The 25495-nt window shown below is 56.4% G+C and overlaps 2 protein-coding genes across 2 annotated transcripts in view; one reads left to right on the forward strand and one right to left on the reverse strand.

The window, feature by feature from the left end:
* Window positions 1-413: 413 nt before the first annotated feature.
* On the forward strand, window positions 414-12663 carry LOC104291830 (deleted in malignant brain tumors 1 protein-like). The gene is given in 15 exon segments (XM_009891122.1): window positions 414-735; window positions 1132-1455; window positions 1861-1875; window positions 2401-2709; window positions 2983-3312; window positions 4392-4724; window positions 5145-5474; window positions 5641-5650; window positions 6237-6550; window positions 7823-8146; window positions 8349-8678; window positions 9131-9451; window positions 9979-10308; window positions 10560-10889; window positions 12521-12663. Coding segments are annotated over 15 exon segments (4065 nt in total).
* Window positions 12664-18935: 6272 nt separating this feature from the next.
* The window catches only part of LOC104291831 (zinc finger protein 883-like), an 11025-nt gene continuing 4465 nt past the window's right edge, over window positions 18936-25495 (reverse strand). The window contains exons 3-4 of the mRNA XM_009891123.1: window positions 20519-20611; window positions 18936-20327 (exon numbers count right to left, since the gene is read on the reverse strand). Of these exons, the coding sequence (XP_009889425.1) occupies window positions 18936-20327; window positions 20519-20611 (1485 nt within the window). The remainder of the gene's footprint in view (window positions 20328-20518; window positions 20612-25495) is intronic.

The following is a 25495-nucleotide window of genomic DNA, read 5'->3' on the forward strand; positions in this document are numbered from 1 at the left end:
GAACCTACCTCAAAGCCTGGTTTTCTGCAAGCATAACTCACCCTCCCCAGCTCCTGCCCATCCAGCCAGGCCAGCTCTGTCTTGCCCATCACCTGCGCTTCAGGGCTTTTGGTGAAGTTTTTGATGCATATGTAGCTCAGCTCTTTTATTTGGGCTGTGCAGCAGGGAGCAAGAAAACGCCTTTGCAATCAAGTGTCTTTGCAATCAAGTACCTTTGCAATAAGGTGTCCTTGCAATAAAGCCTCTTTGCAAAGCCACACCTCAAAATTCACTTTTAAGAGGATGCTGAGCATTGGGGCTACTTCGTCTCCAGTTTGGGCACTCACCATGCACAGAAGATGCTCAGGCTGGAGCAGAAGCAGCCATGGCTCTCCCGGTGCACTTACCCTTGTGTGTTGTTGGCAGCTTCGGGGATGTCCGTGGCTGTCGAGCTCCGTCTGGCCAACGGCTCAACGCGCTGCGAAGGCAGGGTGGAGATCACCTACAATGGCACCTGGGCAGCCCTGTGTGACGATGGCTGGGGTCTGGCCGAGGCTCGAGTGGTGTGCAGGCAGCTGGGCTGCGGGAGAGCGCTGTCGGTACATGTTGGGTCACATTTTGGGCCAGGACCCGGGCAAACATGGCCCGAGAGCATGAGCTGCATGGGCACGGAGACTGCCCTCTCTGCGTGCAAGGCAAAGCCCTGGGTCAACGGCACTTGTCACCATGGGAGAGAAGCCAACGTGGTATGCGCAGGTAAGCCCCTTGGGAGTGATACAGCACAAGAAGTGGTGGGTCTTGGTCTATCACATTGATTTTCCACCTCCACAAGCAGCCCCAGACAATGTGCCCTCTTTGTGGGCTTTTCCATCACGGGGTGGCATGGGCTATCCAGGGGGCTGGAAAAATTTTGGGCATCCTCCTGGAGGGATCGGTGCCGATGCCAGTGGGTGGGATGCTGCTGCGGTGCAGCTTGCAGCTTCTCGCCCCTTACCCAGCCAGGCACTGGTGATCAGCCAGCTCCTTTTTGAGGTGATTAGATGAGTATGCAGCACTTGGTGCAACACTCAGCAACCTCAGAAGGTGCTGGAGCAATTTTCCTTGCCCAGAGGTCACAGCATGCCAGCCCTTCCCCATATTTCCCTCTTTTAGGTAACTTGGAGGGTGACCAGGTCCAGCTGGTGAACTATGGCAGCCGCTGCGCTGGCCGGGTCGAGGTCTTCCATAACAAGCAGTGGGGGACCGTGTGCGATGACAACTGGGACCTGCTGGATGCTGAGGTTGTCTGCCGGCAGTTGGACTGTGGGCGAGCGCTGTCGGCCCCTGGCGGGGGTCAGTTTGGGCGCGGGGTCGGCATCATCTGGATGGACGAGACGAACTGCACAGGGATGGAGAGCACTCTGTCCGCCTGCCGGGCCCGGCCGTGGGGCATCAATAATTGCTACCACGGTGAAGATGCTGGCGTGGTTTGTTCAGGTGACCAATGTTCCTTCAGCATTGCTCTATGCAAGGCAGTGGCGGGGGTCACGATGGCTGGTCTGTACCCCCAGATAAGTCTGGGGGTGAGCATCAGTAGCCAGTGGGGTTTTCCTGGACCCTCCCTGCACCTGATTGTCCCATCAGAGGGCTACTCTTCCCACCTTCTGGAGAAAAGGCTGAGAGGAGACCTTATCGCTCTCTGCAACTACCTGAAAAGATGTTGTAGAGAAGGGGGGAAGTCAATCTCTTCTCCAAGTAACAAGTGATAGGACAGGAGTAAATGGCCTCAAGCTGCCCCAGGGGATGTTTAGGATGGATATTAGGAAAAATTTCTTCACCAAAAGGGTTGCCAAGCACTGGAACAGGCTGCCCATGGAAGTGGTGGAATCACCAGCTCTGGAGGTATTTAAAAGACGGGTAGACGTGGTGCTGAGGGACATGGTTTAGTGGTGGTGTTGGCAGTGTTAGGTTTAAGGTTGGACTTGATGATCTTAAAGGTCCCTTCCAACTTAGACGATTCTATGATTCCAAGATCCCAAGGTGTTTATTTAAGGTGGTTGGAGGCATTCCTCGGGGATCCCTATTTTCCACCCCTCCCACAACCTTCCAGCTCTAACAACAGGACCAACTCATTGCAGGGAAGCTCGTTGAAAGCAACCCGCCTGGCCAGCAATTCTTGCAGGAACTGGGGCTGGGGTCCAGGAGGTTGCAGGGCCAGCGTGGACCACCCTCTGCAGGGAGATATTCTGGTGCAGGGTGCTCCTGGGGGGAAGCTTCAGGTGGTGGTGGGGAGCCCTCCTGTTCTCCCCTCCTCTGCTTTTTGACAGCTTTAAGAGGGGCCAGGAGAACTGCAATATCATAAGCATGGAGGGAAACTGGCCACCATCTGAAGGCATTAATAAATCTCTTGGATGTTTGCAGACTCAATCATCCCCGAACCAGTGCATCTCCGGCTGGCGAATGGTTCACACCGCTGCGCTGGCAGGGTCGAGGTGTTTCACCAGGAGGAGTGGGGAGCCGTCTGCGACCGTGGCTGGGATAAGCAGGATGCCGAGGTGGTGTGCCAGCAGCTGGGCTGCGGGACAGTGCTGCCAGCATTGGAGGGGGTGGACTTCGGGGCAGGACCCTCGCGCGTCTGGCTGGACAATGTGAACTGCCAGGGGACAGAGACGACCCTCACGAAATGCCAAGCCAGCCCATGGGGAGAGAGCAGCTGCAGCCATGGAAAGCATGCCAGCGTGGTGTGCTCAGGTGGGTTTCACTCCGGCACCAGCAGTGGGTCAGGATGCATCCGTGATATCCCCCATCCCACTCAGTTGGGAGGAAGGTGCCAACTTCACCCTACCTGCTGCTGGGTCAAGTGCCCCCAAGCCCTTAGAGACGTGTCTCCACAGGGTGGGGATGAGATGCTGTGGGTTCAGAGGTGACGTGACCATGCAGCATCGGCTATGTGCCAAAACGCAGGGTCCTTCCTCTTCCCGCAGAGAGGCTGGATGCTCTGAGCATCTCCCTGCCTGTTTGCAGGCTCGGCTGTTTCCAGCTTTGCCCCAGTCCGGCTGGTGGATGGCCCAGGTCACTGTGCCGGAAGGGTTGAGGTGTTTCACAGTGAGAAATGGGGGACGGTGTGCGATGACAGCTGGGACTTCACGGATGCCAAAGTGGTGTGCCGGCAACTGGACTGCGGGGTGGTGATATCGGCTCCACGGCGGGCTCACTTCGGGCAGGGACAGGGACCCATCTGGCTAGACGATGTGCGCTGCATAGGGACAGAGGCTGCCCTCTCCGAATGCAGAACCAAGGGCTGGGGCGTCCATGGATGTGAGCACGGAGAAGATGCTGGTGTGGTGTGCTCAGGTAATCACCACCTGTCATGGCACCAGGAGCCACCTTTCCACAGTCCTCCTGCACTGGGGTTTCACTCTGTTTTCCCATGTGGATGCAAAGGCTTGCAATGCAGGAGCAGTTTGCAGCCAGCGGGGAAACCTTTTGCTTTGAAAACAGCCCTTCATGTTGCATCCTGGTTGGAAGAGGGCCACATCTGTACACAGACATTAAAGTCTGATAAAAAACCAAACACCTTGCCCATTTGCACCGCTATCATCAAAAATATGGTCTCTGGCTTTTGACTGATATGATTTATCATAAATCCTGGCAGTTAACATGGGCCAGAGACCATTCCCATCAGGCAAATTACAACATGGCTGCCTACTTCTTCACAGCGGGGCAGACTGCAGTAAGAATTGGTCTTCTCCCATTACCGTCAGGGACAACTCTCCGACACCTTTGTTTGATCCATGGTAGACGTACCCTGTGATGCTCAGAGCTGTGTGAGCCCATGAGAGCCCATCTCCCATTCCTCTAGCTCCTCTCCAGCTCTGACTTTCTGCCAGAGGAACTCCACAACCCATTTCAGTGGCTGTTAAGAAACTGGGGCCACTGAGCTGCAACCAGGTTGCTTGAAAACAGCGTGAACTTCGCTCAATATCCATGTGTCACTGACCAGTGTTGAATTCAGTCACCCCAGCATGGGAAGGTAGCACCTCACCCTAGTTGAGCTAAGAGATCCTACAGAAAAACATCTGCCCTTCAGGAGCAGCAGCTGGAAGGCAGGTGAGGTATCCCAGGAGTCCCAAATAGCAGAAGGATGCCTATGTCTTGTCAACTGCACCCTGCCCTCTGTGTCTGCTTTAGGAGGGCAAACAATATAAAGTCCATTGACTATAGTCTGGTCAAGCCCATGCTAATCAAAGCCTTGGGCAACACTTGAGCCAGATCATATCACACCTCAAAGGCCACCTCTGTCATCACAAGAGCATCCTCGACCCCCTATGCTGCTTAGCCTCTGGTGTAAACCCACTGCTGTCAGTTGGAGGTTTCATGGGGCACAAGGTATCTTCTTAACATGCATACGCTCTCTGGTGTTGAAGAATCAGGGATTTCTGACCTTGGAATCCTCCGCCTGGTGAACGGCTCAGACTCGTGCTCTGGGAGAGTTGAAGTGTTTCACGATGAGCGCTGGGGTGGCATCTGCACTGACGGCTGGGACCTGGCCGAAGCCCAGGTGGTGTGTCGGCAGCTGGGCTGCGGTGCGGCGCACTCGGCTGCGGGGTCTACCCAGTTTGGGACAGGAAATGGCCTGATCTGGGTGGATGCCGTGGAGTGCACCGGGACGGAAGGGGCCCTCTTCGAATGCAAGGTCAAGTTCTGGGGCACCAACAGCTGCAAGTCGAAGGGGCACGCCAGCGTCTCATGCTCTGTGGCTGCAGGTCAGTGGCGGTGAGTCAGGGATCGGTCCTCCCTTGGGGGAGGCTGTCTGACCAAATTTGACCATCCAGTTCCTCCTTGTCATGGCTATACCATCCCTTGTTCCTGCAGTCCCATCAGGGAATACAAGGTGTTTTCCATTTCGAGGTCTACCAGTCTCTGGCATCCCTGAGGCAAAGTGCTTGGAAATCCCAAGCCTGGGATTTCCAAAAATCCCAAGCCCATAAGATGTAGGCTTTCCATCACACACAAAGAGCCCTGGCCCACCAGGGCTGCACACCCAGGTGCAGCAGTAGCAGAAATGTTACATGCTGGTGGAAACCTTGCAAGACCCCTTGCAAGGGGAGGTCCACCAGGTTGCCAGGCACTGGACAGGCAGGCATTTCTGGCCAGGATATATTGTCCTCCACTTCTGTTTTTAGATGTGGGCCCAGGAAGCTTGGAAGCCCTACGGCTGGTGAACAGCCCGCACCGCTGCGCTGGGAGGGTGGAGGTCTTTCACAACCAGCAGTGGGGGACCATCTGCGATGATGGCTGGGACCTGAAGGATGCAGCTGTGGTGTGCCGGCAGCTGGGCTGCGGGACGGCCATGTCGGCCCCAGGTTCATCTGTTTTTGGGCAAGGATCTGGCCTCATCTGGCTAGATGGGGTGAATTGCCTCGGGACAGAAGCCACCCTCGCTGAATGCCCGGTCAAGCCTTGGGGACACCATGCATGTAACCACATGGAAGACGCCAGCGTTGTGTGCTCAGGTAATCCTCATCACATGTTTTTACTGTAAGAGGGACCAAGCCCCGTCCTTCTGCAGGCTGGGAACAGCTTGGGAAGAAGCTGGCCCACAAATTGACCAGATTGGTAGAATCTGTGTTAAAATAAGAGCGTTCAGAGATGCTGGGAAAAGAAGTAGCATCGCTTAAGACATGCCTCAGTGTCTGGTACTATTGGAGGCGTCTGAAATGTTTTCATGGGGTGAAGCACCTTCGCTGCTGGCACTGTGAAATGCCAGAATACGCAGATAAATGCACAAAGGTGCACCAGAACCAGCTGCTCTCATGTGATACACCACTTTTGAACTAGCTGCTGCCAGTCTAGTCCTGGCCTTAGAAGGTCAGCCTCCACGGACAGGTCAATGTGGGCAGTCAGAAGCAGTCAGGACAGGGACAACCAGAAAAAGATCCTTTTCCATTTCCTCTAGAGCGAGAAGTGGGTAGTGCCAGGTGAACCTAGGTGATGCAGCTTCCAAGCTTTCTCCTGTCCCAACCTCTGAACCAGGGTGCAACCAGCCTCAGGGTGAAAATGGTGGAAAGAACCTTCTGCAGCGCCTTGCACCCTGCAAAAACCCCTGTGGTCACTTTGCTAAAGGGCAAGGGACGAACAAAGTCTCTGCTGCACGACCATCCAGAACAGCCATAGGGATGTCCTGTCTTCTCCAACCCACCAGGTGTTAAGATGCACAGACATATAATTAATAATGCCCATTTTTTTTTTTATTTTTCAGGCTCGGGGATTGCCAGCATCCCCAGGCTTCGCCTGGTGGGTGGTTTGAGCGAGTGCGCTGGCAGGGTTGAGGTGTTTTACAACAATGAGTGGGGGACGGTCTGCGACGACGGCTGGGATCCGAATGACGCGGCAGTGGTCTGCCGTCAGCTGGGCTGTGGGGTGGCCCTCTCGGCCCCCGGCTCAGCTCGGTTTGGATGGGGAGCTGGCCCCATCTGGCTGGATGATGTGAGCTGCACAGGGGAGGAAACCGACTTCTTCGAGTGCCGAGCCAAGATGTGGGGCGTCCACAACTGCCACCATGGGGAGGATGCCGGTGTGGTGTGCGCAGGTGAGAGCCGGGATGAGGCTGGGCAGAAGCAGAGCTCCTGGCGGTACCCAGGGCTAGGCAGCTTGCCCCCTTTGGAGGAGATGCCATGTGCAGGGCTGGTGTAGGGGCTTCGTGCAGCTCTCACCCATGTGCATCTCCTGGACCTTCACCTCAAGGCCACGAGCAAGGTCCTGCACCTGAGTCGAGGCAATCCCCAGTATCGGTACAGACTGGCGGATGAAGGGATTGAGAGCAGCCCTGAGGAGAAGGACTTGGGGGTATGGGTGGATGGAAAGCTGGACATGATCCAGCAATGTGCGCTGGCAGCCCAGAAAGCCACCGGCAGCCTGGGCTGCAGCCCCAGCAGTGTGGACATCAGGGCGAGGGAGGGGATTCTGCCCCTCTGCCCTGCTCTGGGGAGACCCCACCTGGAGTACTGCATCCAGCTTTGGAGTCCCCAACATCAGAAGGACACGGACCTGTTGGAGAGGGGACAGAGGAAGACACAAAGATGCTCCAAGGGCTGGAGCCTCTCTGCTGTGAGGAGAGGCTGAGAGAGTTGGGGGTGTTAAGCCTGGAGAAGAGAAGGCTCTGAGGAGACCTTATAGCGGCCTTTCAATATATAAAGGGGGCTTATAAGAAAGATGGGGACAGACTTTTTACCAAGGCCTGTAGTGACAGGACAAGGGGCAAGGGTTTTAAACAGAAAGAGGCTAAGTATAGATTGGACATAAAGAAGAAATTCTTTACTCTGAGGGTTGGTGAGGCACTGGAACAGGTTGCCCAGAAAAGCTGTGGATGCTCCATCATTGGAAGTGTTCAAGGCCGGGCTGGATGGGGCTTTGAGGAACCTGGTCTAGGTGAAGATGTCCTTGCTTACTGCAGGGGAGGTTGGACTAGGTGATCTTTAAAGGTGTCTTCCAACCCATGCTGTTCTATGAGTATTGGAAGTGTTCAAAGTCAGGCTGGATGGAGCTTTGTGAAACCTGCAAGATGTCCCTGCCCATGGAAGGAGAATTGAACTGGGTGGTCTTTAAAGGTCCCCTCCAACCCAGCCAGGCTTCAACGCCCAGGGTTTTGTCTTCCCCAGTAAAACAGCAGTACTCGGCCATGCCAATGCCTTTTGTACTCAATGATATCAACACCCCAACGTCAGCTCTGCCCTGCTCCTCCCTGGAGACACGTAGGATGCTGCAGGCGAGGGTGGTCCAGCGATGCAGGCAGGGGGTGGTCCAGGGATGTGGGGATGCCCTGCAACCACATGCCCACCTATTTCCCTCTCCCCAAAAGCAGGCAACTCCAGCTCAGCCGACCTGCGGCTGGTGAATGGGCCACACCGCTGTGCCGGGCGGGTGGAGGTGCTCCACACCGGGCAGTGGGGGACCGTCTGCGACGATGGCTGGGACCTAAACGATGCAGCGGTGGTGTGCAGGCAGCTGGGCTGTGGCAAGGCCATGGCAGCCTCTGGGCGGGCTGTCTTTGGGCAGGGGACAGGGCACATCTGGCTGGATGACGTGGCCTGCAGCGGGAGTGAGGACGCCCTCGCCCAGTGCCGGGCTCGTCCCTGGGGACAGAGTAACTGCAACCATGGAGAAGATGCCAGCGTAGTGTGTTCAGGTACGTCCCACTCCTGCAACATGGTGTGTCCCGGGAGAGCCGAGGGGTGTCCATCCTGCATCTCACTGCCTTCGAGGTGATGCTGCAGTGGGGTTGTCAAGCCCTTCCTGGGGTGGGCGTTCCTTTTGTCCTGGCCTCAGGCATTGCCACTGGCACCGTGTATGTGCCCAACCCATCATGATGTTTTCTGCGGTGCTTCCAGACACCGGTACAACCAACACATCGACTGTCCGGCTTGTGGATGGCCCACATCGCTGCGCTGGGAGAGTGGAGGTCTTTCACAACCAGCAATGGGGGACGGTCTGTGACGATGGCTGGGACCTGAGGGACGCGACGGTCGTCTGCCGGCAGCTGGGCTGTGGCGAGGCCATTGCATCCCCGGCAGGGGCTTCCTTTGGGAGGGGGCCGGATCCCATCTGGCTGGACAGGGTCGCCTGCATCGGGGGGGAGAGCACCCTTGTGGAGTGTCGGGCCAGGCCCTGGGGAATCAATGGCTGCAGCCACGAAGAGGATGCTGGCGTGGTCTGCTCAGGTGATGCTCATTCCTGTGGGGTCCTAAAAGCATAGTTTGGAGCCTCCTCACACACCCGAAACCAAGTCTCTCCAACCTGACCTCAGGAGCATTGGCTGCAGAAAGGAGATTTGCAGGGCACAGGGGCTCATCCCCTTGGCAGATGACATTGGTCCCCTGTCCCTAGATCCCAGTAGCGGCCCCAATACAAAAGCCCTTTGTGCAGACCCCCCATCGGGGACTGAGTCTGGAGGCCAAATGTAGGAGCCTGGTGGTGCTTATGAAGCCCCAAGGGCCATGTCTGCCTACACATCTCTGCAGGCAGGGCTCAAGCCAGGATCTGTCCTCCCATCCCACCGTGGCTGGGCATCTGCCCTAGGCTTGCACCCTGGCCGCTGCCACCAGAAAGGCCCCACTCTGGATACACAGTCTTCTTGTCCTCAATGTTGCGCCGCCTGTTTCTGTGCCCCCAGGTGTGGCCAGGGCAGAGGTCCGCCTGGCAGAAGGACCGAACCGCTGTGCCGGGAGGGTGGAGGTGTTCCACGACGGGCAGTGGGGGACGGTCTGTGACGACGGCTGGGCCCTGACCGAGGCGGCGGTGGTGTGCAGGCAGCTGGGATGTGGCAGGGCCACAGCAGCCTACAGCCGGGCCCGCTTTGGGCAGGGGACGGGAAACATCTGGCTGGATGACATGAGCTGCACCGGGACCGAGGACAACCTCGCCCAGTGCCAAGCTCGTCCCTGGGGACAGAGTAACTGCAACCATGGAGAAGACGCTGGCGTGGTGTGTTCAGGTACATTCCATCCAGTGACACAGGGCACTGGGATGGAGCACAGGAGGGTCTATCTGGCTGCCTCTGGGGTGATACCAGCTCTGGAATGGTGTGTCTTTTGGGGAAGGGGGCTTGCAAAGGATTGTGGCCTCTTTTTGGCCAGGCTTGTCCGCAACCCAGCAACAGGTTCCTACCCCATTCACAACCAACATCTCATTGAACCCTTTACACGCCCCCTCCCCATGGCACTAGGCAAGCCAAGCCGTCTTGATGGGACCACCAAATCCCCAGCCTGGTCTCCATTGCTTGGTCCACACTCTTGCATGGAGGAGACACCACAATTTTAGGGTATGAAGGTGCAACTGAAGCCCATCCCTATGGCTATGTTCCTCTGGAAGTGTTTGGGGCAGGTTACATCCCTTGCTCAGGGGGTGAGGGGGAACTGTGACAACTCTTTATTTGCACTCTGGGTTCTGGTTTGGGGATTATTGTTTTGGCGAAGTGATGGGTGCCCTGTTGTCCTTTCCTAACTGGCTTTCTCCCAGCAGGTGCCAACATCACAGACGAGGTGCAGGTCCGCTTGGCTGATGGCCCAAACCGCTGTGCCGGGAGACTGGAGGTGTTTCACCAAGGCCGGTGGGGGACCATCTGCGATGACAGCTGGGATTTGAAGGATGCCAAGGTGGTCTGCCGGCAGCTGGGCTGCGGGACAGCCGTATCGGCCCCGGGCCAAGCTCACTTTGGGCAAGGGTTGGACCCCATTTGGCTTGATGACGTGGACTGCACCGGCATGGAAACCACCTTCAGCCAATGCAGCCTCAGCAGCTGGGGAGTCCATAACTGCAACCACGAGGAAGACGCAGGAATTGTATGCTCAGGTGGTCCCCCAGGAAAACACTCAGATGCCCCATAAAAGGGTTTTATCAGGGACTGGGGACTGGCAGCACTGGTGGGACATCAGTGATGGGATCGACCTTGCAAGGGAGGTTGGGGGGATGAGTCGTGCACCAGGTACAGGTGGCAAACGGCATGCATGCCCATCCTTGCACACATGTGCGCCTCACAGGCCCCTCTCCGTGTGCCTGCTGGGTCGGAGGGGACATCTCAACCCCTTTGCTCCCTCTTGCAGGCACGAACCCCTTGCAGGTGCGAGTGCAGGACGGCCCCGGTCCCTGCGCGGGGCGGGTGGAGGTGCTCTTCAACGCTACCTGGCACAGGGTATGCAGCATTGGCTGGAGCTCGCTCGAAGCCGGGGTGGTCTGCAGGCAGCTGGGCTGTGGACCAGCCCAGTCGGCGCCCGTGGGAGCCCAGCTCAGCCGTGGGGATGGCCATGTCTTGCTGGAGGGGCTGAGCTGCCGGGGGACCGAGTCGCTGCTCCTGGAGTGCCAGCAGAGAGGGACTGGGCTGGGACCGTGCAGGCAGGGCTCGGCAGCCCATGTGGTGTGCACAAAGCCAAAGGGTGAGCGCTGGGATTCTCTATCATGTTCATGCTGGGTGGGGGGGAAAAGGTCTCGAGGCGAGAAGAAAGTGGGAAGGTGGCACATGTTCCTCCCAGCCAGCTCCTTAGAGCCTTTCCTGAGGGATGTGCCTCCTTTTCCATCACCCTTGGGAGCATCAGAGATGCTTCCCCAATCAAAACACATTCAATCCCTCCCATTTCTTCTTTGAGTCCAAATTTCCACATCCCCCCCAACCCTCTGGGCTCCCTCCAGGACTGGCCCTCGTTTCTCACAGGTTGTGGTATAGCTGGGACAACATTGACGAATGGAGGAGGGTCAGAAATAGGCTTGTGTGAGATGCAGCATCCCAAATCCGTAAGTGGGATGATGCATCGGGGAGCTGATGGAGGTTGTAAGAGCAGCAGGAACGTGGAAGGTCACTCCAACCCCCCCATCCCATCACCCACCCAGGGAAACTGGCGCCCAACTAGAGAGTTGGGCAGAGAGGAACCCAATGAAGTCCAACAAGGGCAAGTGTAGGGTACTGCATCTGGGGAGGAATAACCCCATGCATCAGTACAGGTTGGGGGCTGAACCTCCTGGAGAACAGCTCTGTGGAAAGGGACCTGGGGTGCATCAAGAAGAGTGTGGCAAGCAGGTTCGAGGGAGGTCATCTTCCCCCTCTACTCTGCCCTGGGGAGGCCACATCTGGAGTACTGCGTCCAGTTCTGGGCTCCCCAGTTCAAGAAGGACAGGGAACTGCTGGAGAGGGTCCAGCAAAGGGCAACGAAGATGATTAGGGGATTGGAACATCTCTCATATGAGGAAAGGCTGAGGGACTTGGGTCTTTTTAGTCTGGAGAACAGAAGACTGAGGGGGGATCTTATGAACTCCTATAAATACTTAAAGGGAGGGTGCCAGGGGGATGGGAGCAGTCTTTTTTCAGTGGTGCCCAGTGACAGGACAAGAGGGAATGGACACAAACTTGAATATAGGAAGTTCCATCTAAACATGAGGAAGAACTTCTTTCCTGTGAGGGTGGCAGAGCACTGGCACAGGCTGCCCAGAGAGGTTGTGGAGCCTCCCACACTGGTGACATTTCAAACCCACCTGGATGCCGTCCTGTGCAACTGCTGTAGGTGACCCTGCTCTGGCAGGGGGGTTGGACTGGATAATCTCCAGAGGGCCCTTCCAACCCTGACCATTCCGTGATTCTGTGAAATAGGTCTTACTGTGAAGCCTAATTAAGGAAAGCCCATCTCCAATGCCAGCTGAGCTGCTGGGGAGGTGGTCAGGTTGTATTCAGCGTTAGGTTTTCTTGCATGCCGGTCTTGGCTGGAAATGGAATCCCGAGTCCGTTCTCCTCCCCACCTCCAGGTGCTTCACCATCCTGCACAGTGCTGATAGCGCTGCTGGTCCTGGTGATGCTGCTGAGTGGGGTCCTGCTGTGGCTCAACCTGAAGAGGAGGTGCATGGCAGCAGCCCAGGCTGGAGGTGACAATCCCATCCCTGTGTCGTGTCCCCCCACCCCGCCACCCCAACTCATGCTCCTCGCTCCGGCCACCCCAAAAACCAGGGGGACACGGAGACGGGGATCAGCTCAGCAGCTGCCAGAGCCCGGTGACAGCCCGGTGTCCCCTCCATCTCACAGCCCGTCAGCACCACAGGGTGCAGAGCCCATCAGCGACATCCTTCCAGCCCATGGGGGCCATCTACCTCCCCACCAAGGCAGAAGCCACCGAGGATGCCGATACCGAGACAATGCAGCTCATGAAGGAAGACACTGCCTCATGATGCCAGACCCCCCCCACAAGCTCATGTCCTGGGGGTCACACCAGGCTCCCGTTGTGCCCCCCTTTTCCCTAATCCGCTTTCCAGAAGACTGCAAAGCAGCAGGACATTTTGAAACCAGCCAGTAACAAGGACTTATATGAGGAGCCCCAAAACAGCTGGCCAAGAGGGGTCTCCCAGGCTGGTGACGTTTATTGAACTGGCCTCGGGACCCTCCGGGCAGCCCCTGCAGCTCAGGAGAAGCCCCGTGAACTGGGCAAGCAGTGCACGGCTGAGCTAAAGGAGCAGAGAAGCAGAAGGATGGGCGCAAACAAATTAAAAGGGGATCCCCAACCCTCCAGGCATGACGGGTGTGAGTGCTGGGGGGGGGTACAATGATTTGAGCTGTTTTATATGAGGAGCCCCAAAACAGCTGGCCAAGAGGGGTCTCCCAGGCTGGTGACGTTTATTGAACTGGCCTCGGGACCCTCCGGGCAGCCCCTGCAGCTCAGGAGAAGCCCCGTGAACTGGGCAAGCAGTGCACGGCTGAGCTAAAGGAGCAGAGAAGCAGAAGGATGGGCGCAAACAAATTAAAAGGGGATCCCCAACCCTCCAGGCATGACGGGTGTGAGTGCTGGGGGGGGTACAATGATTTGAGCTGTTTCTGCGCTCCTCTGCCACGGCTTCCCCCAGACCTTGGATGGAGGCAAGACCCCCCCATTTCTTGACCGTTCGGGTGCCAGAGTTGCACAACCCCACAACCCCAAATACTCAGCCATCCTCCCTGGATGCATTTTGGGGCAGCCACAGAGCCCTATTTTCCTTGCCCTGTGCCCCTAACCTGTGACCATCCCTTGGGGACCCAACTGTGGAGAACCTCCCTTCTGAGGTTCTTGGGGCACAAGGCATGCTCTTGCCTGGTAGCTCGCAGCTCTCCGCTAGCACATCATGCCCAAGAGTGGATCCCAGTGCAGAGGGATCTTACTCTCAGCCTCATCTCAGGGTCCGTCAGGCTCCCAAATTGAGGGCGATGCCCCCAAAGCACCTGGGATGATGGGAGGGAGGCCAGGAGGCCCAACAAGCAGAGGTCCCAACAGCAGGAGATGGTGCCTGCCAAGGCAACTGCTGCCTTCCTTCCCAGAGATTGAAGTAAACATGGGTACATTGTGCCTGGTCCTCTCTCCAGCTTCTCCAGGGATGAGTAACATTTCCAAACCAGGGAAGGCACAGAACTGAAGGTTTTGCCACATTTCTCCTCCTTCCTGTGATGCTTCAGAGGGGCTGGAGAGCACGTTCCCCAAATTAGGAGCAAAATCAGAACCAGGGCTGCTTGGGGTCCATCACATCCAGAAATACACTGAAAGCCCCCCGTGTGAGCCCCTGTGCTTCTAACCCCAGACAAAGCTGTCCCCTATATTCTGCCAGAGAAACTCCAGGAGCTCACCAGATGCTGGAGCAAACATTTCAAGATGGATTGGAAAAGCTGGGCAGCGCCAGCATGAGATCACACCCCTAGGCCACGGCTGAGAGGGGAGCAGAGGATCTGCAGGACATCCAAGCAGCACAAAACCTGAAATAACTTCCTCCAGCAGTGAGGCCATCCCTTTCCTTGCCAACTGTCAAGCTGGGGTTGGCTATAAGGTCATCACGTGGTGACCTTATCCATCACTTGGTGACCACCATCACCTGGTGATCACGCAATGCATGATCCTAGCACAGGAGAAAAGCTGAGATGGGCATCTCTGGGAGCGTCCATGCTGGGGCTTGAACCACCAGAGATCATCCTCTCCCCCAATCTGAAATGAAGCAGATCAGAACGGTAAACCTCTCTTTGGCCTCCAGGATGCAACAGGCTAGAGAACCCATGGGGCAGGATGCCATCAAAGGCTGGGGCTTGTCCAACTGTGAGGGTGCACAGAGTCTAGCTACCACCTCCCTAGTGCCACCTCAGATGCCCTCAATAACCCTAGACACTCACAGGGGCATTGGCATATAGGACATAGGGACTATAAGAGATGCAAGCTCTCCTGGAAGAGGAGCTGAAGGTCAACTGGGTACCCCAGATCATCTCTGATGGCCTCAGCAGTTGAATGCAACCCCTATTGGAAGTGGTCAACGCGGATTTACCAAGGGTAAATCATGTTTGACCAATTTGATGGCCTTCTATGATGATGTAACTGGTTGGCTGGATGTGAGGAGAGCTGCAGATTTCATCTACCTTGACTTTAGCAAGGCTTTTGACACAGTCTCCCATAACATCCTCATTAGGAAGCTGAGGAAGTGTGGGTTAGATGAGGTGACAGCGAGGTGGATTGAGAGCTGGCTGTGTGACAGGACTCAGAGGGTTGTGATCAGTGGCACGAAGTCTAGCTGGAGGCCTGTAACCAGTGGTGTCCCCCAGGGGTCACTACTTGGTCCGATTTTGTTTAATATATTCATTAATGACCTGGATGAGGGGACAGAGTGCATCCTCAGCAATTTCGCTGACAATACCAAACTGGGAGGGGTGGCTGACTCTCCAGAGGACCGCGCTGCCATCCAGTGTGACCTGGACAGGCTGGAGAGCTGGGCAGAGAGGAACCTAATGAGCTTTGGTAGATAGTAAATTGCCAATGAGCCAGCAGTGTGCCCTTGCTGCCAAAAAGGCCAATGGCATCCTGGACTACATAGGGAAGAGTGTGACCAGTAGGTCAAGGGAGGTCATTCTCTCCCTCTACTCGGCACTGGTGAGGCCACAACTGGAATACTGTGTCCAGTTTTGGGCTCCCCAGTTCAAGAGGGACAGGGAACTGCTGGAGGGAGTTCAGCGAAGGGCAAGCAAGATGACTGAGGGATTGGAGCATCTCCCTTATGAGGAAAAGCTGAGAGAGCTGGGACTCTTTAGCTTGGAAAATAGAAGGCTGAGGGGAGACCTTATTATTGCTTACAAATATCTAAAGGGTGGGTTGAAGGAGGACGGAGCCAGACTCTTCTCGGTGGTTCCCAGTGACAGGACGAGGGGCAATGGGCACAAGTTGGAACAGAGGAAGTTCCGTTCCAACACATGGAAAAACTTCTTTACAGTTAGAGTGACAGAGCACTGGCACAGGCTGTCCAGGGAGGTTGTGGAGTCTCCTTCTCTGGAGATTTTCAAAACCCGCCCAGATGCAGTCTTGAGTAATGTGCTCTAGGCAATCCTGCTTTAGCAGGGGAGTTGGACTAGATGATCTCTAGAGGTCCCTTCCAACTCTGAAAATTCTGTGATTCTGTGATCTCCATCAACTACTTGGAGCGCTTGATTGAGCTGCTCCTACACAGCCAACATGCATCATTGGAGGTGCCCTCAGGTGGGTGAGACACCCACAGAGGCAAAAATGGGACATGGAAGAAACCTGGAGTGACCTAAATAACACTAGGTAGGCAGCCACCTCCTGCCATCAGCACCATCAGGTGCCCTTCAACTCTCATGTCCGCAGGTTTTTCCTTTTTTATGAGATTTCACACCACCCCGCCACCCAGCTCAGGACCAAGAGTTAAAGGTGAGGGTGACTTCAGGTGAGATATATCCTAAAGGGAGCTGACTCTGCTCTGGGGTTGGGGTGAAGGGGCCCCCACTGCTACAACATACACGATCTAGGTGCTTGATGGCCAATATGACATCTCTAGTGTCTCATCACAGCATGTTCAGGGTTGGAAGGGACCTCTGGAAATCATCTCGTCCAACCCCCCTGCCAGAGCAGGGTCACCTACAGCAGTTGCACAGGATGGCATCCAGGCGGGTTTGGAATGTCTCCAGAGTGGGAGGCTCTACCTCCTCTCTGGGCAGCCTGTGCCAGTGCTATGCCAGCTTCACAGAAAAGAAGTTCCTCCTCATGTTTAGATGGAACTTCCTACGTTCAAGTTTTTGCCCGTTACCTCTTGTCCTGTCACTGGGCACCACTGAAAAAAGAGTGTTCCCATCCCCCTGGCACCCTCCTTTGAGTATTTGTAAACGTTGAAAAGATTCCCCTCAGTCTTCTGTTCTCCAGACTAAAAAGACCCAAGTCCCTCAGCCTTTCCTCATAAGAAAGATGTTCCAATCCCCTCATCATCTTTGTAGCCCTTTACTGGACCCTCTCCAGCAGTTCCCTGTCCTTCTTGAACCAGGGAGCCCAGAACTGGACACAATACTCCAGATGTGGCCTCCCCAGGGCAGAGCAGAGGGGGAGGATGACCTCCCTCGACCTGCTGGCCACATTCTTCTTGATGCACCCCAGGATGCCATTCGCCTTCTTGATGACCAGAGCACATTGCTGGATCATGGGCATCCTGTTGTCCACCAGCACTCCCAGGTCCCTTTCCACAGAGCTGCTCTCCAGGAGGTCAGCCCCCAACCTGTACTGATGCATGGGGTTATTCCTCCCCAGATGCAGTACCCTACACTTGCCCTTGTTGAACTTCATCAGGTTCCTCTCCGCCCAACTCTTCAGCCTGTCCAGGTCACGCTGAATGGAAGCACAGCCTTCCGGTGTGTCAGCCACCCCTCCCAGTTTTGTGTCATCAGCAAACTTGCTGATGGTACACTCTACCCCTTCATCCAAAGCTTCACCAAGCCTTAAAGGGTGAAGGACCACCAAAGGCAGCCTGTTCCCAGGGCTGCAGGTGCACCCTTCCTTCTCCAGAAACACATGGACACAGCAGATCCCAGGATGGGAACCTCCTGAGATGTGTCCACCACTGGCTGGGCTACAGAGCATGTTCAGAGACAGGCTCAACCCCGAAATCAAATCACAACCCCATGACCCGCAGACTGGAACAACATTTGGACGAGGCGAGAGCTGCCCCAGTGCTGTCTCAAGGGCTGAAAGGGGAGGAAGTTGGGAAGCTGTGGGGCAGGGGAAAGAACAATGCAACCAGGAGGCCCACCACCATCTTTGCAGGGGGATCCACCAGCCCAAATCCCAAACACATCTTGCTGATCCATCTTGCAACCAACTTCTGCAGGGTACAGGCTCAGTGGTGCCATGCGAGATCCACCTCACACTCAGGATTTGGTGGGTCTCTCCTTCCCACCTCTGCCAGCAACACCTCTACCAGGTGACCTCCCACCCACGTCTGAAGGATCCTGGGAGAAGGTATTGGGTGGGAAGGAGGCAAGACCAGCAAGGACTGTACCAGCACCAAAAACGCACATCAAGACCCACCCAGACACAGCTACGGACTGGAGGAGGCAATGAGACAGAGCCATCATTAAATAACCATTCTGTAATTAGTGTGCAGAGCACTGAGGAGTGCACACATCCCACCCCCGCCCCTGTTCCCAGCGCTACAGGGACCATAAGAAACGGGGGAATGAGGTGGGACCCAGGATCTCCAGGAGTCCAAGGGACGGCACAAGGGCACCAGTGTGGGCAAGGACAAGGCTCCTCTCTCGCCCTCACGAGCAAAGGTCCGCATAACACCCTCTGCCCAGCAGCCATCAGCCAAGTAGGGACAAATCCAGGCTCCTGCAGCAGCATGGGGGCAGCTCTGGGAAGCAAGAGAGGAGGAGGAGGATGCAGAGGACTGGTTGTGTCTTGCTTGCCTGTACCCCATCCAGGTTCCTGCCTGGAAAGTCCCAGGAGCGGCTGGAGGACTTACAGCGCTGGGCGTCGTGTGCTGAGGCTCCCAAAGTGGACGGCAACAGTGTGTGTCCCCCCCTTTCTTCTGCTCCCTACCAGCCCTGCGGCAGAAAAAAAAGGGGGCGATTAACCAGGTCATTAGCAGCAGCATGAGATATGGACGGGACAACTGAACTCCAAAAGGCTTTAAGGGAAAAGGGAAGTGCTCACTCTTCCCCGTGATCCTTTCCGCTGCCTGTACCATCGTCGTACCTCTCTCCCCAAAAAACAGGTAGGTCTGTCCCCTCCTGCAGGCAACAGCTCTCCCTGGGAGCCCCTAGCTCAGGCTGAGACACGCTCAATGGGATGACTGGGGAGGGGGTCTTGGGATGACTTGGGGAGTCTCAGCCCTCCTCCCTGCATGAGGGTAAAGCCGGGCGCTCCTGCCTGGCCACCATGAGCCACAGCATGCCTGACAGGAGCTTGTAGCCACCCTGGCCCACAGGCCTGGGGAGGGTCCCACTGGGAACACCCCTCCATGGAGGGAGGAGAGCATGGCGCAGGTCCAGTTTCAGCGAAGGGCTGGGGCTCAGGAGAAACACCGCAGCTTTTCAGGGGTCCGCGCCAGTCCTCGGGCGCACATACGGGGTCCCCCAGCCTGAGGCTTGTCTGTCATCAGTGGTGGCATGTCGGCAGCATGCTTACGGCCGCCACGGCTTAGCAACACCGGAGCTGCGCCTAACACAGCCGGGGCCAGCCCTCGACACGCTGGTGTTGCAGCAGGTTGGAGGGATGAGCAAAGCCCTTGTCGCAGACACTGCACTTGTAGGGGGTCTCGCCCGTGTGCACCTTCTCGTGCACGGCCAGGTAGGCCAGGTCCTTGAAGAACTTGTGACAGAAGCTGCACTTGTAGGGCCGCTCCTGGCTGTGCACGCGGTGGTGCTGGAGGAGCAAGGAGGGCCGGGCGAAGGCCTTCCCGCACACCTCGCACTTGTAAGGGCGTTCTCCTGTGTGCGCCCGCTCATGGATCACCAGGTAGGACGACTGCTTGAAGGCCTTCCCGCAGGTTTTGCAGACAAAGGGGCGCTCACCAGTGTGTACCCGCTCATGGGAGGAGAGGGCATTGGACTGCTTGAAGCCCTTGCCGCAGAGCGGGCAGATGAAGGGGCGGTCGCCCGTGTGCACCCGCTCGTGCACCTTGAGGCTGTGCCCGTAGGTGAACTTCTTCCCGCAGACCCCGCAGACGTGGGGTTTGTCGTCGCAGTGCTGGCGCTGGTGGAGGAGGAGGGCGTTGGAGGTGGGGAAGTCCTTCCCGCAGTCGGCGCACTTGAAGGGCTTCTCAGCGCAGTGGGTGAGCGCGTGGCGCTGCAGCTCGTAGGGGGTCTTGAAGCTCTTGGCACAGCGGGGGCAGCGGAAGGGACGCTCGCCGCTGTGGATGCGCCGGTGCTCTTGAAGGTTGGAGGAGCGCTTGAAGCGCTTGCCGCAGAGCTCGCAGCGGAATGGTCGTTCCTCCGTGTGGACCAGCCGGTGGCTTTTGAAGTCCGAGTGGCGCTTGAAGGAGGCCTGGCAGAGGTCACAGCGGAAGGGACGCTCCTCGTTGTGGACCACCTCGTGGCTGAAGAGCTCCCAGGCCCGCTTGAAGGCCTTCTCACAGACGCCGCACTGGAAGGGCTTCTCATCCACTATCACCTCACGGATCTCCAGCTCACCGACACCGCTCGCTCCCCGCTTTGGGTGGGCCGGCAGCCCCACTGCTGCCTCCTCCAGCTCACCCACTGCACTCCCCAGTACCAGCTTGGCGGTGGAGTAGATACCACGCTCGTCAATCAGCTGTACAAAGTCCGGCTTGGGACGGGCATCGTCGGAAAGAGGCAGCTCAGGGGAGCAGGACCGAGACTGCCTCTCCTCCTCCTCTTCCTCGTTGCTCCGCGGAACCTCCTCCAGCCCGTTCTCCATCTCCCTCTGTCTGAAGTCACTGGTCCGGCTCCAGATCAATCGCAGCCTCTTCCCCCGGGAGGGTCCCGGCTCTTCAGCGCTCTCCCCCTGCCCCAGGGATGCAGGGACCTGGCTTGTCTCAGGCTTCAGGCACAGCCGGTGCTTCCGTCGGCACGGCCACAGCTCCTCCGGTGCCTGGTGGCACAGGGAAGCCCCCTCATCCTCACCCATCTTCTGGCAGGGCCTGCCTGCACCCCGAGGGGCTTGCCTGTGGCAGCACTGTCCCAAGTGGCGCGGAGAAGCTTGCCCCAGCTGGTCCGGGGAGCCTTCCCCCAGCTCTTCTCTTGGCTGCGCCCCAGCTGTGTCCTCCTCCTGCTCTTCCTCACCTTCAGGCCCATCTCCTTCAGAAAGCGGGGAGAGTCTTTGTGAAAAGGGGGGCTCGCAGGCTGGAGGACCCAGCTGCCCTTCCATGGCAGCCCCTGCAAAAATGAGAAAGCGTGAGCGTGAGAGGGACGACGGGCCGCCGGCAAGACCATGAGGGAGGAAGCGTGAAGCTGAAGATGTGGGTGGCAGCAGCACAGAGGGAGGTCAGAGGAAGACAGAGATACACAGGGAAGGAGGGATGGTGAAGGAGTGGGGGGAAAAGGGAGAGACAGACACTGCAGAGTTTGTAAAACCTGGTATCACCAATCCCTTTCCCCTGTGGGGGATCAAGGTGATGGGCAGACCGAGCACCAGAAAAACGTCCCAGACTGGCACTTTAAAAGCCTTTTTACCCATTAGCCTGTTATTTGCACCCAAAAGCAGCTGCTATTCATAGCACAGAGCAATTCACTTCCTTGCAGGACCTGCTCATAGTTACCTGGTTGAAGCAACAGTTGAGGGACTGGCCTCAACCACGTCCCCAGCCATCAGGGGCCATACGGGCTGGTCAGCAGCTTCCAGGCAGGGGTTTGAAAAGCTCTTCAGAGGGTGCTCGGTCTCCCCATGTGCGTATGTGACCCCTCGTCTGCGGCAAGGAGGTGGCAACCCTGACTCGGGCACAGGTGGTGGATGCAGAAAGGGATTCAGCCCCCAGCTCTTGCAGATTCAACCGCACGACTCTGCTCCGGAGTGTTGTGGGGGTGGTTTTTCAAATCACCTTCTCAACAAATGCTCCTCTTGTAGCCCAGTGTTTTTCCAGGCTCCATCCAAGCCCACTGATACCTCCGGAGCCTGACCTCTGGTCACACAGCTCGACAAGAGATGCTGGGCTCTGATATCCACCTTGGAGATCCCCTGGGCTGGATTTGCTGTCCCCATTCAGGATACTGCACTTGGATCAGTTTAGCCAAGGGAGGGGAAGAAGGCTAAAGCACGATCCATCTCCCAAAATCCCACGTGAGATCACACCCCACAAGGGCCTGATGTACAGGCAAGAGTGACTAGCTAAAGCAAGTTGCTTGGCTAAAGCTTGCTCCAAGCACCATGTTGCACAGAGGAGAGCGCTCCCACCGACCTGACATGGTGAGGGAGATGCCACAAAGCCAGATATCAAACTGCCCTAAAGGCGCCTGAGAAGGGAATCCCACAGCCGTGAACAAGGAAATAGCTGTCAGAGAATAAAAGGCAGAAGAGAGAAACGATGTGGGTTGGGAAGGCAGCATGCCAAAGCCTCCCAAGAACCGGTAAGTGCTGGAGACTTGCTGACACAGTTAGGCCCACAAGAACCAATAAACTCAGGGCACAGAGACAGCACCGAGTCTGCCTGAGGCCACTGGCCCATGCTGTCATCTGCAACAGGGCGTGTAATTTGGTATAGCTTGGTTGCTGCTATGAACAGATGGGAGTTTGTAGGATTACAGACAGCTGGTAACGCAGCAGAATCTTTCTGAGGGATTTCCCAAACCCCTCCAGCACCCTGATATCAGTGTGAGACCGCTGGAGGTGGGGATGGAGCTTCAACCAGGCAACGGCAAGGGGGTGAGCTACGAGTGAATGAGCTTAATGCTATTAATAACCACTTTGATCCCATTAAAGCTTAACAAGTAAAAGGTGCTCCAAGAAACGCTGCTCCTTGCCTGCGCCTCCCACTCCCGGATGGGTCTCGAGGAGCAGAGAAGGGAATTCACAGCCAAAGCGAGAAGGTTTCCAGGTGGGATTTCGTCTCACTGGCACGGAGTGAGTACCGTCAACCCCAAGGGTTGCAGGAGCACTGGGATGGAACACGCCGAAAAAGCAAAGCCAAGGAATCCCATGTTGAAAAGAGAGATGAAGGTGACAGTCGAATATACTATGAACAGAAAAGGGTGAAGGGGACAGCAAGCTGAATTAAGTGAGAGGGCTAGAAGTAGGAAAAGCCAATTAAAAAAAACCCAAACCAGCAGAAATCATTGTTTAGCCAAACTTAGATGAACATTTTTGCTGCCTGCTGAGGCACGCACTCACAAGACACTCCCATTGTTGTTTAAATGGCTCAGCCCTGAGTCTTTACTGCACAAGTAACACTGGAAGCAAAGATGAAGGCTCATGATTATCCTCGCCCAGGGCACACTCGCCTTTCTGGGATGGATTTGGACTATTTCTCGGCCAGGACTCTCACCCAGAGGCTGTGGAGATCTTCCCTTCGGGTTGAGAGTTCAGGGTGACACTGGGCAGGGGAATCAGAAAGCCCCCCAAAGCAGAGGGGAGAACGAACCTGCCATCTCGGATCCCCCTGTTCTCAAATCCAGGTATTAAAAAGAGGGAATCATCTGCTTGGACAGAAAGGGACGGCACAGAGCAGGCTGGGAGTGGGACATGGACATGTTGGGGCACAGCTCACAGGGGACATGAGGCAAAAGGCACAAACTTGAATATAGAAGTTCCATCTTAACATTAGGAGGAACTTCTTTACTTTGACGATGGCAGAGCACTGGCACAGGCTGCCCAGAGTGGTTGTGGAGTCTCCCACCCTGGAGACATTCCAAAACCTCCTGGACGCCATCCTGTGCAACCTGCTGTAGGTGACCCTGCTAGATGGTTGGACTAGATGATCTCCAGAGGTCACTTCCAACCCTGACCATTCTGTGATTCTGTAGGACGTGAAGGAGGAGACTCGCATGGGCAGGTGCTGAAGAGCCCTGTGCTGGGCCTTTCATTGGAAACACGCTTCCCCAGGTCTGAAAAAGCCAATTATTAGGGCTGCCTTTGCTGCCATCTGGACATCCAGCATGTCCTGACTGACTCACCACGGTGAATTCATTCAGGATGATAAATTCGGTGGTTTCTGTTGCTGTTTGATGGCCACAGTGAAGTCACCAAGAGGTTTTTGGGTTTCCCTACCTGCTGCAGCATTGGGCATAGCTACGTGGAAGCCCCTCAAGGGCAGGGAGATGTTAAACAGGAAAGGAGTGGAGCAAGACACTGGACTTACTGAGGGGCAGGAGAGACCCACCACCACCGGTTGGTTTAAACCGAGGAGTTTTGGAGGGTTCTGCTCTCGGGGAAGTGTACAGGCAGCACCCACAGACCTGGCGAGCCAAAGGAACAGAAAGGGGCAAAGCAAGAAAAGCACAAGGGTGGCAAGGGGATGTATTTGGGGGAAAAACCAGCAAGCGTCCACCAGAGCGGAGCTTCTACGTGACAAAGCAGAGAAGATTTGGGGGTGTTCAGCCCCACAGGGGTCCCCAAAAAGCTTACGTGCTCCTAAAATGCAGCAGGAGAGGTATTCCCCGGGCGGGCAGTGCCGCGGCAGAGCCAATCCCTGGGGAAAAGGGCTTTGGCGAAGACGGGACGACGATGAGTTGCCATTTCGGAGAGAGTCATGGGGTGACCGGTGCTACCCGCAGAGTGAGAGTTGGCTCTAAATAAAAGTGAGAAAATAAATTGGGAAGGGGAAAAAGACTAATTTCAGTGGAGGGCCGGAGGGGGAGCAAAGAGGCAGCGATGGAGGAATTCGCAGCAGTGGAAAAAGGCTCCAACCGCTGCTGCGTAGGAGCCACTGGGACAAAAATACACGATTTCTGTCATCCTCCAGTAGTGTCAGCGATGCCCCCAGCATTCCCAGTGCCCGTGGGATGACCAGGACCAGCACTCAGCCCAGTCCCTCACCTCTTTTCCACCTGCCAAACACCCCAGATACTGGGGGGAAACTGGGCTGTGCTGGGTGTATCAACAAGGATCCTCCCTGCATACCCTGGTATCATCCACCCAAGAACACAAGCCCTCCCAGCATGTCCCAGTCCTCCCCCCAGTATCACCCAGACACTCCCATTGCACCCCCCTCCCAAAACGCATTACAACCAAAGCCTCCCATACACCCCAGCCCCCCCCAGTATCAACCAGACTCTTTCATCTCGTTCTCAATCCCCATTACAACCAGATCTGTCCCCAGTATGTCCCAATACCCCTCAGCGTGACCAGACCCTCTCATCTCACTGTCCCCCTCCTTGCTGTTACACCCAGACTCCCCCAGCTGTTACACCCAGACTCTCCCCATTCCCTCCCAGTATCAATCAGACCCTCTCATCTTATCGCCTACTCCCATAACAACCAGACCCCCCCAGTGTGGCCCAATCCCTCCCACTATCAACCAGACCCCTTATTCTCTGTGATCCAACACCTCCATTAAAACCACACCCTCCTAGTATGCCCCAGTCCTCCCAGTATTAACCAGACCGCCTCTTCTCACTGCCTTCCCCCACCCCCATTACAACCAGACGCTCCAGCATGTCCCAGTCTTCCCAGTATCAAGCAAACCCTCTCATCTCATCGGCCACTCCCATTACAACCAGAACCCCCTAGCACATCCCAGTCCCTCCCAGTATCAACCAGACACTCTCATCTTACTGCCCCTCCCCCCTGCCTTTCCAACCAGCCCACCGAAGTATGCCCCAGCCCTTCCCAGTATCAACCAGACCCTCTCATTTCATTGCCCTCCTGCCCACCATTACAAACACACCCCCCCAGCACGTCCCAGCCTTCCCAGTATCAGCCAGTCTCCCATCTCCCCACTCCTGTTACAACCAGACCCCCAGTATTCCCCAATCCCTCCCAGTATCAACCAGATCCCTTCATCTCTGTGCTCCACCACTTCCATTACAAGCACACCCTCCCAGCATATCCCAGTCCCCCCAGTATCAACTAGACACTATCACCTGACTGCCGTCCCCCCTACCGTTACAACCAGATCTCCCCAGCATGTCCCAGTCCCCCCCAGGATCAACGAGACCCTCCCATCTCACTGCCCTCACCCCTAGCATTACAGCCAGAACCACCCCCCAGCATGTCCCAGTCCCCTCCCAGTATCCACACGCCCCCCCCCCATCACAACCAGCCCTCTCCCAGCATGTCCCAGGCTTTCCAGTATCAAGCAGACTCTCCCATCTCACCCCCCCCCCCTG

The sequence above is a fragment of the Charadrius vociferus genome, unplaced genomic scaffold (assembly GCF_000708025.1).
Source record: "Charadrius vociferus isolate BGI_N301 unplaced genomic scaffold, ASM70802v2 scaffold229, whole genome shotgun sequence".
Classification (NCBI taxonomy): Eukaryota; Metazoa; Chordata; class Aves; order Charadriiformes; family Charadriidae; genus Charadrius; species Charadrius vociferus.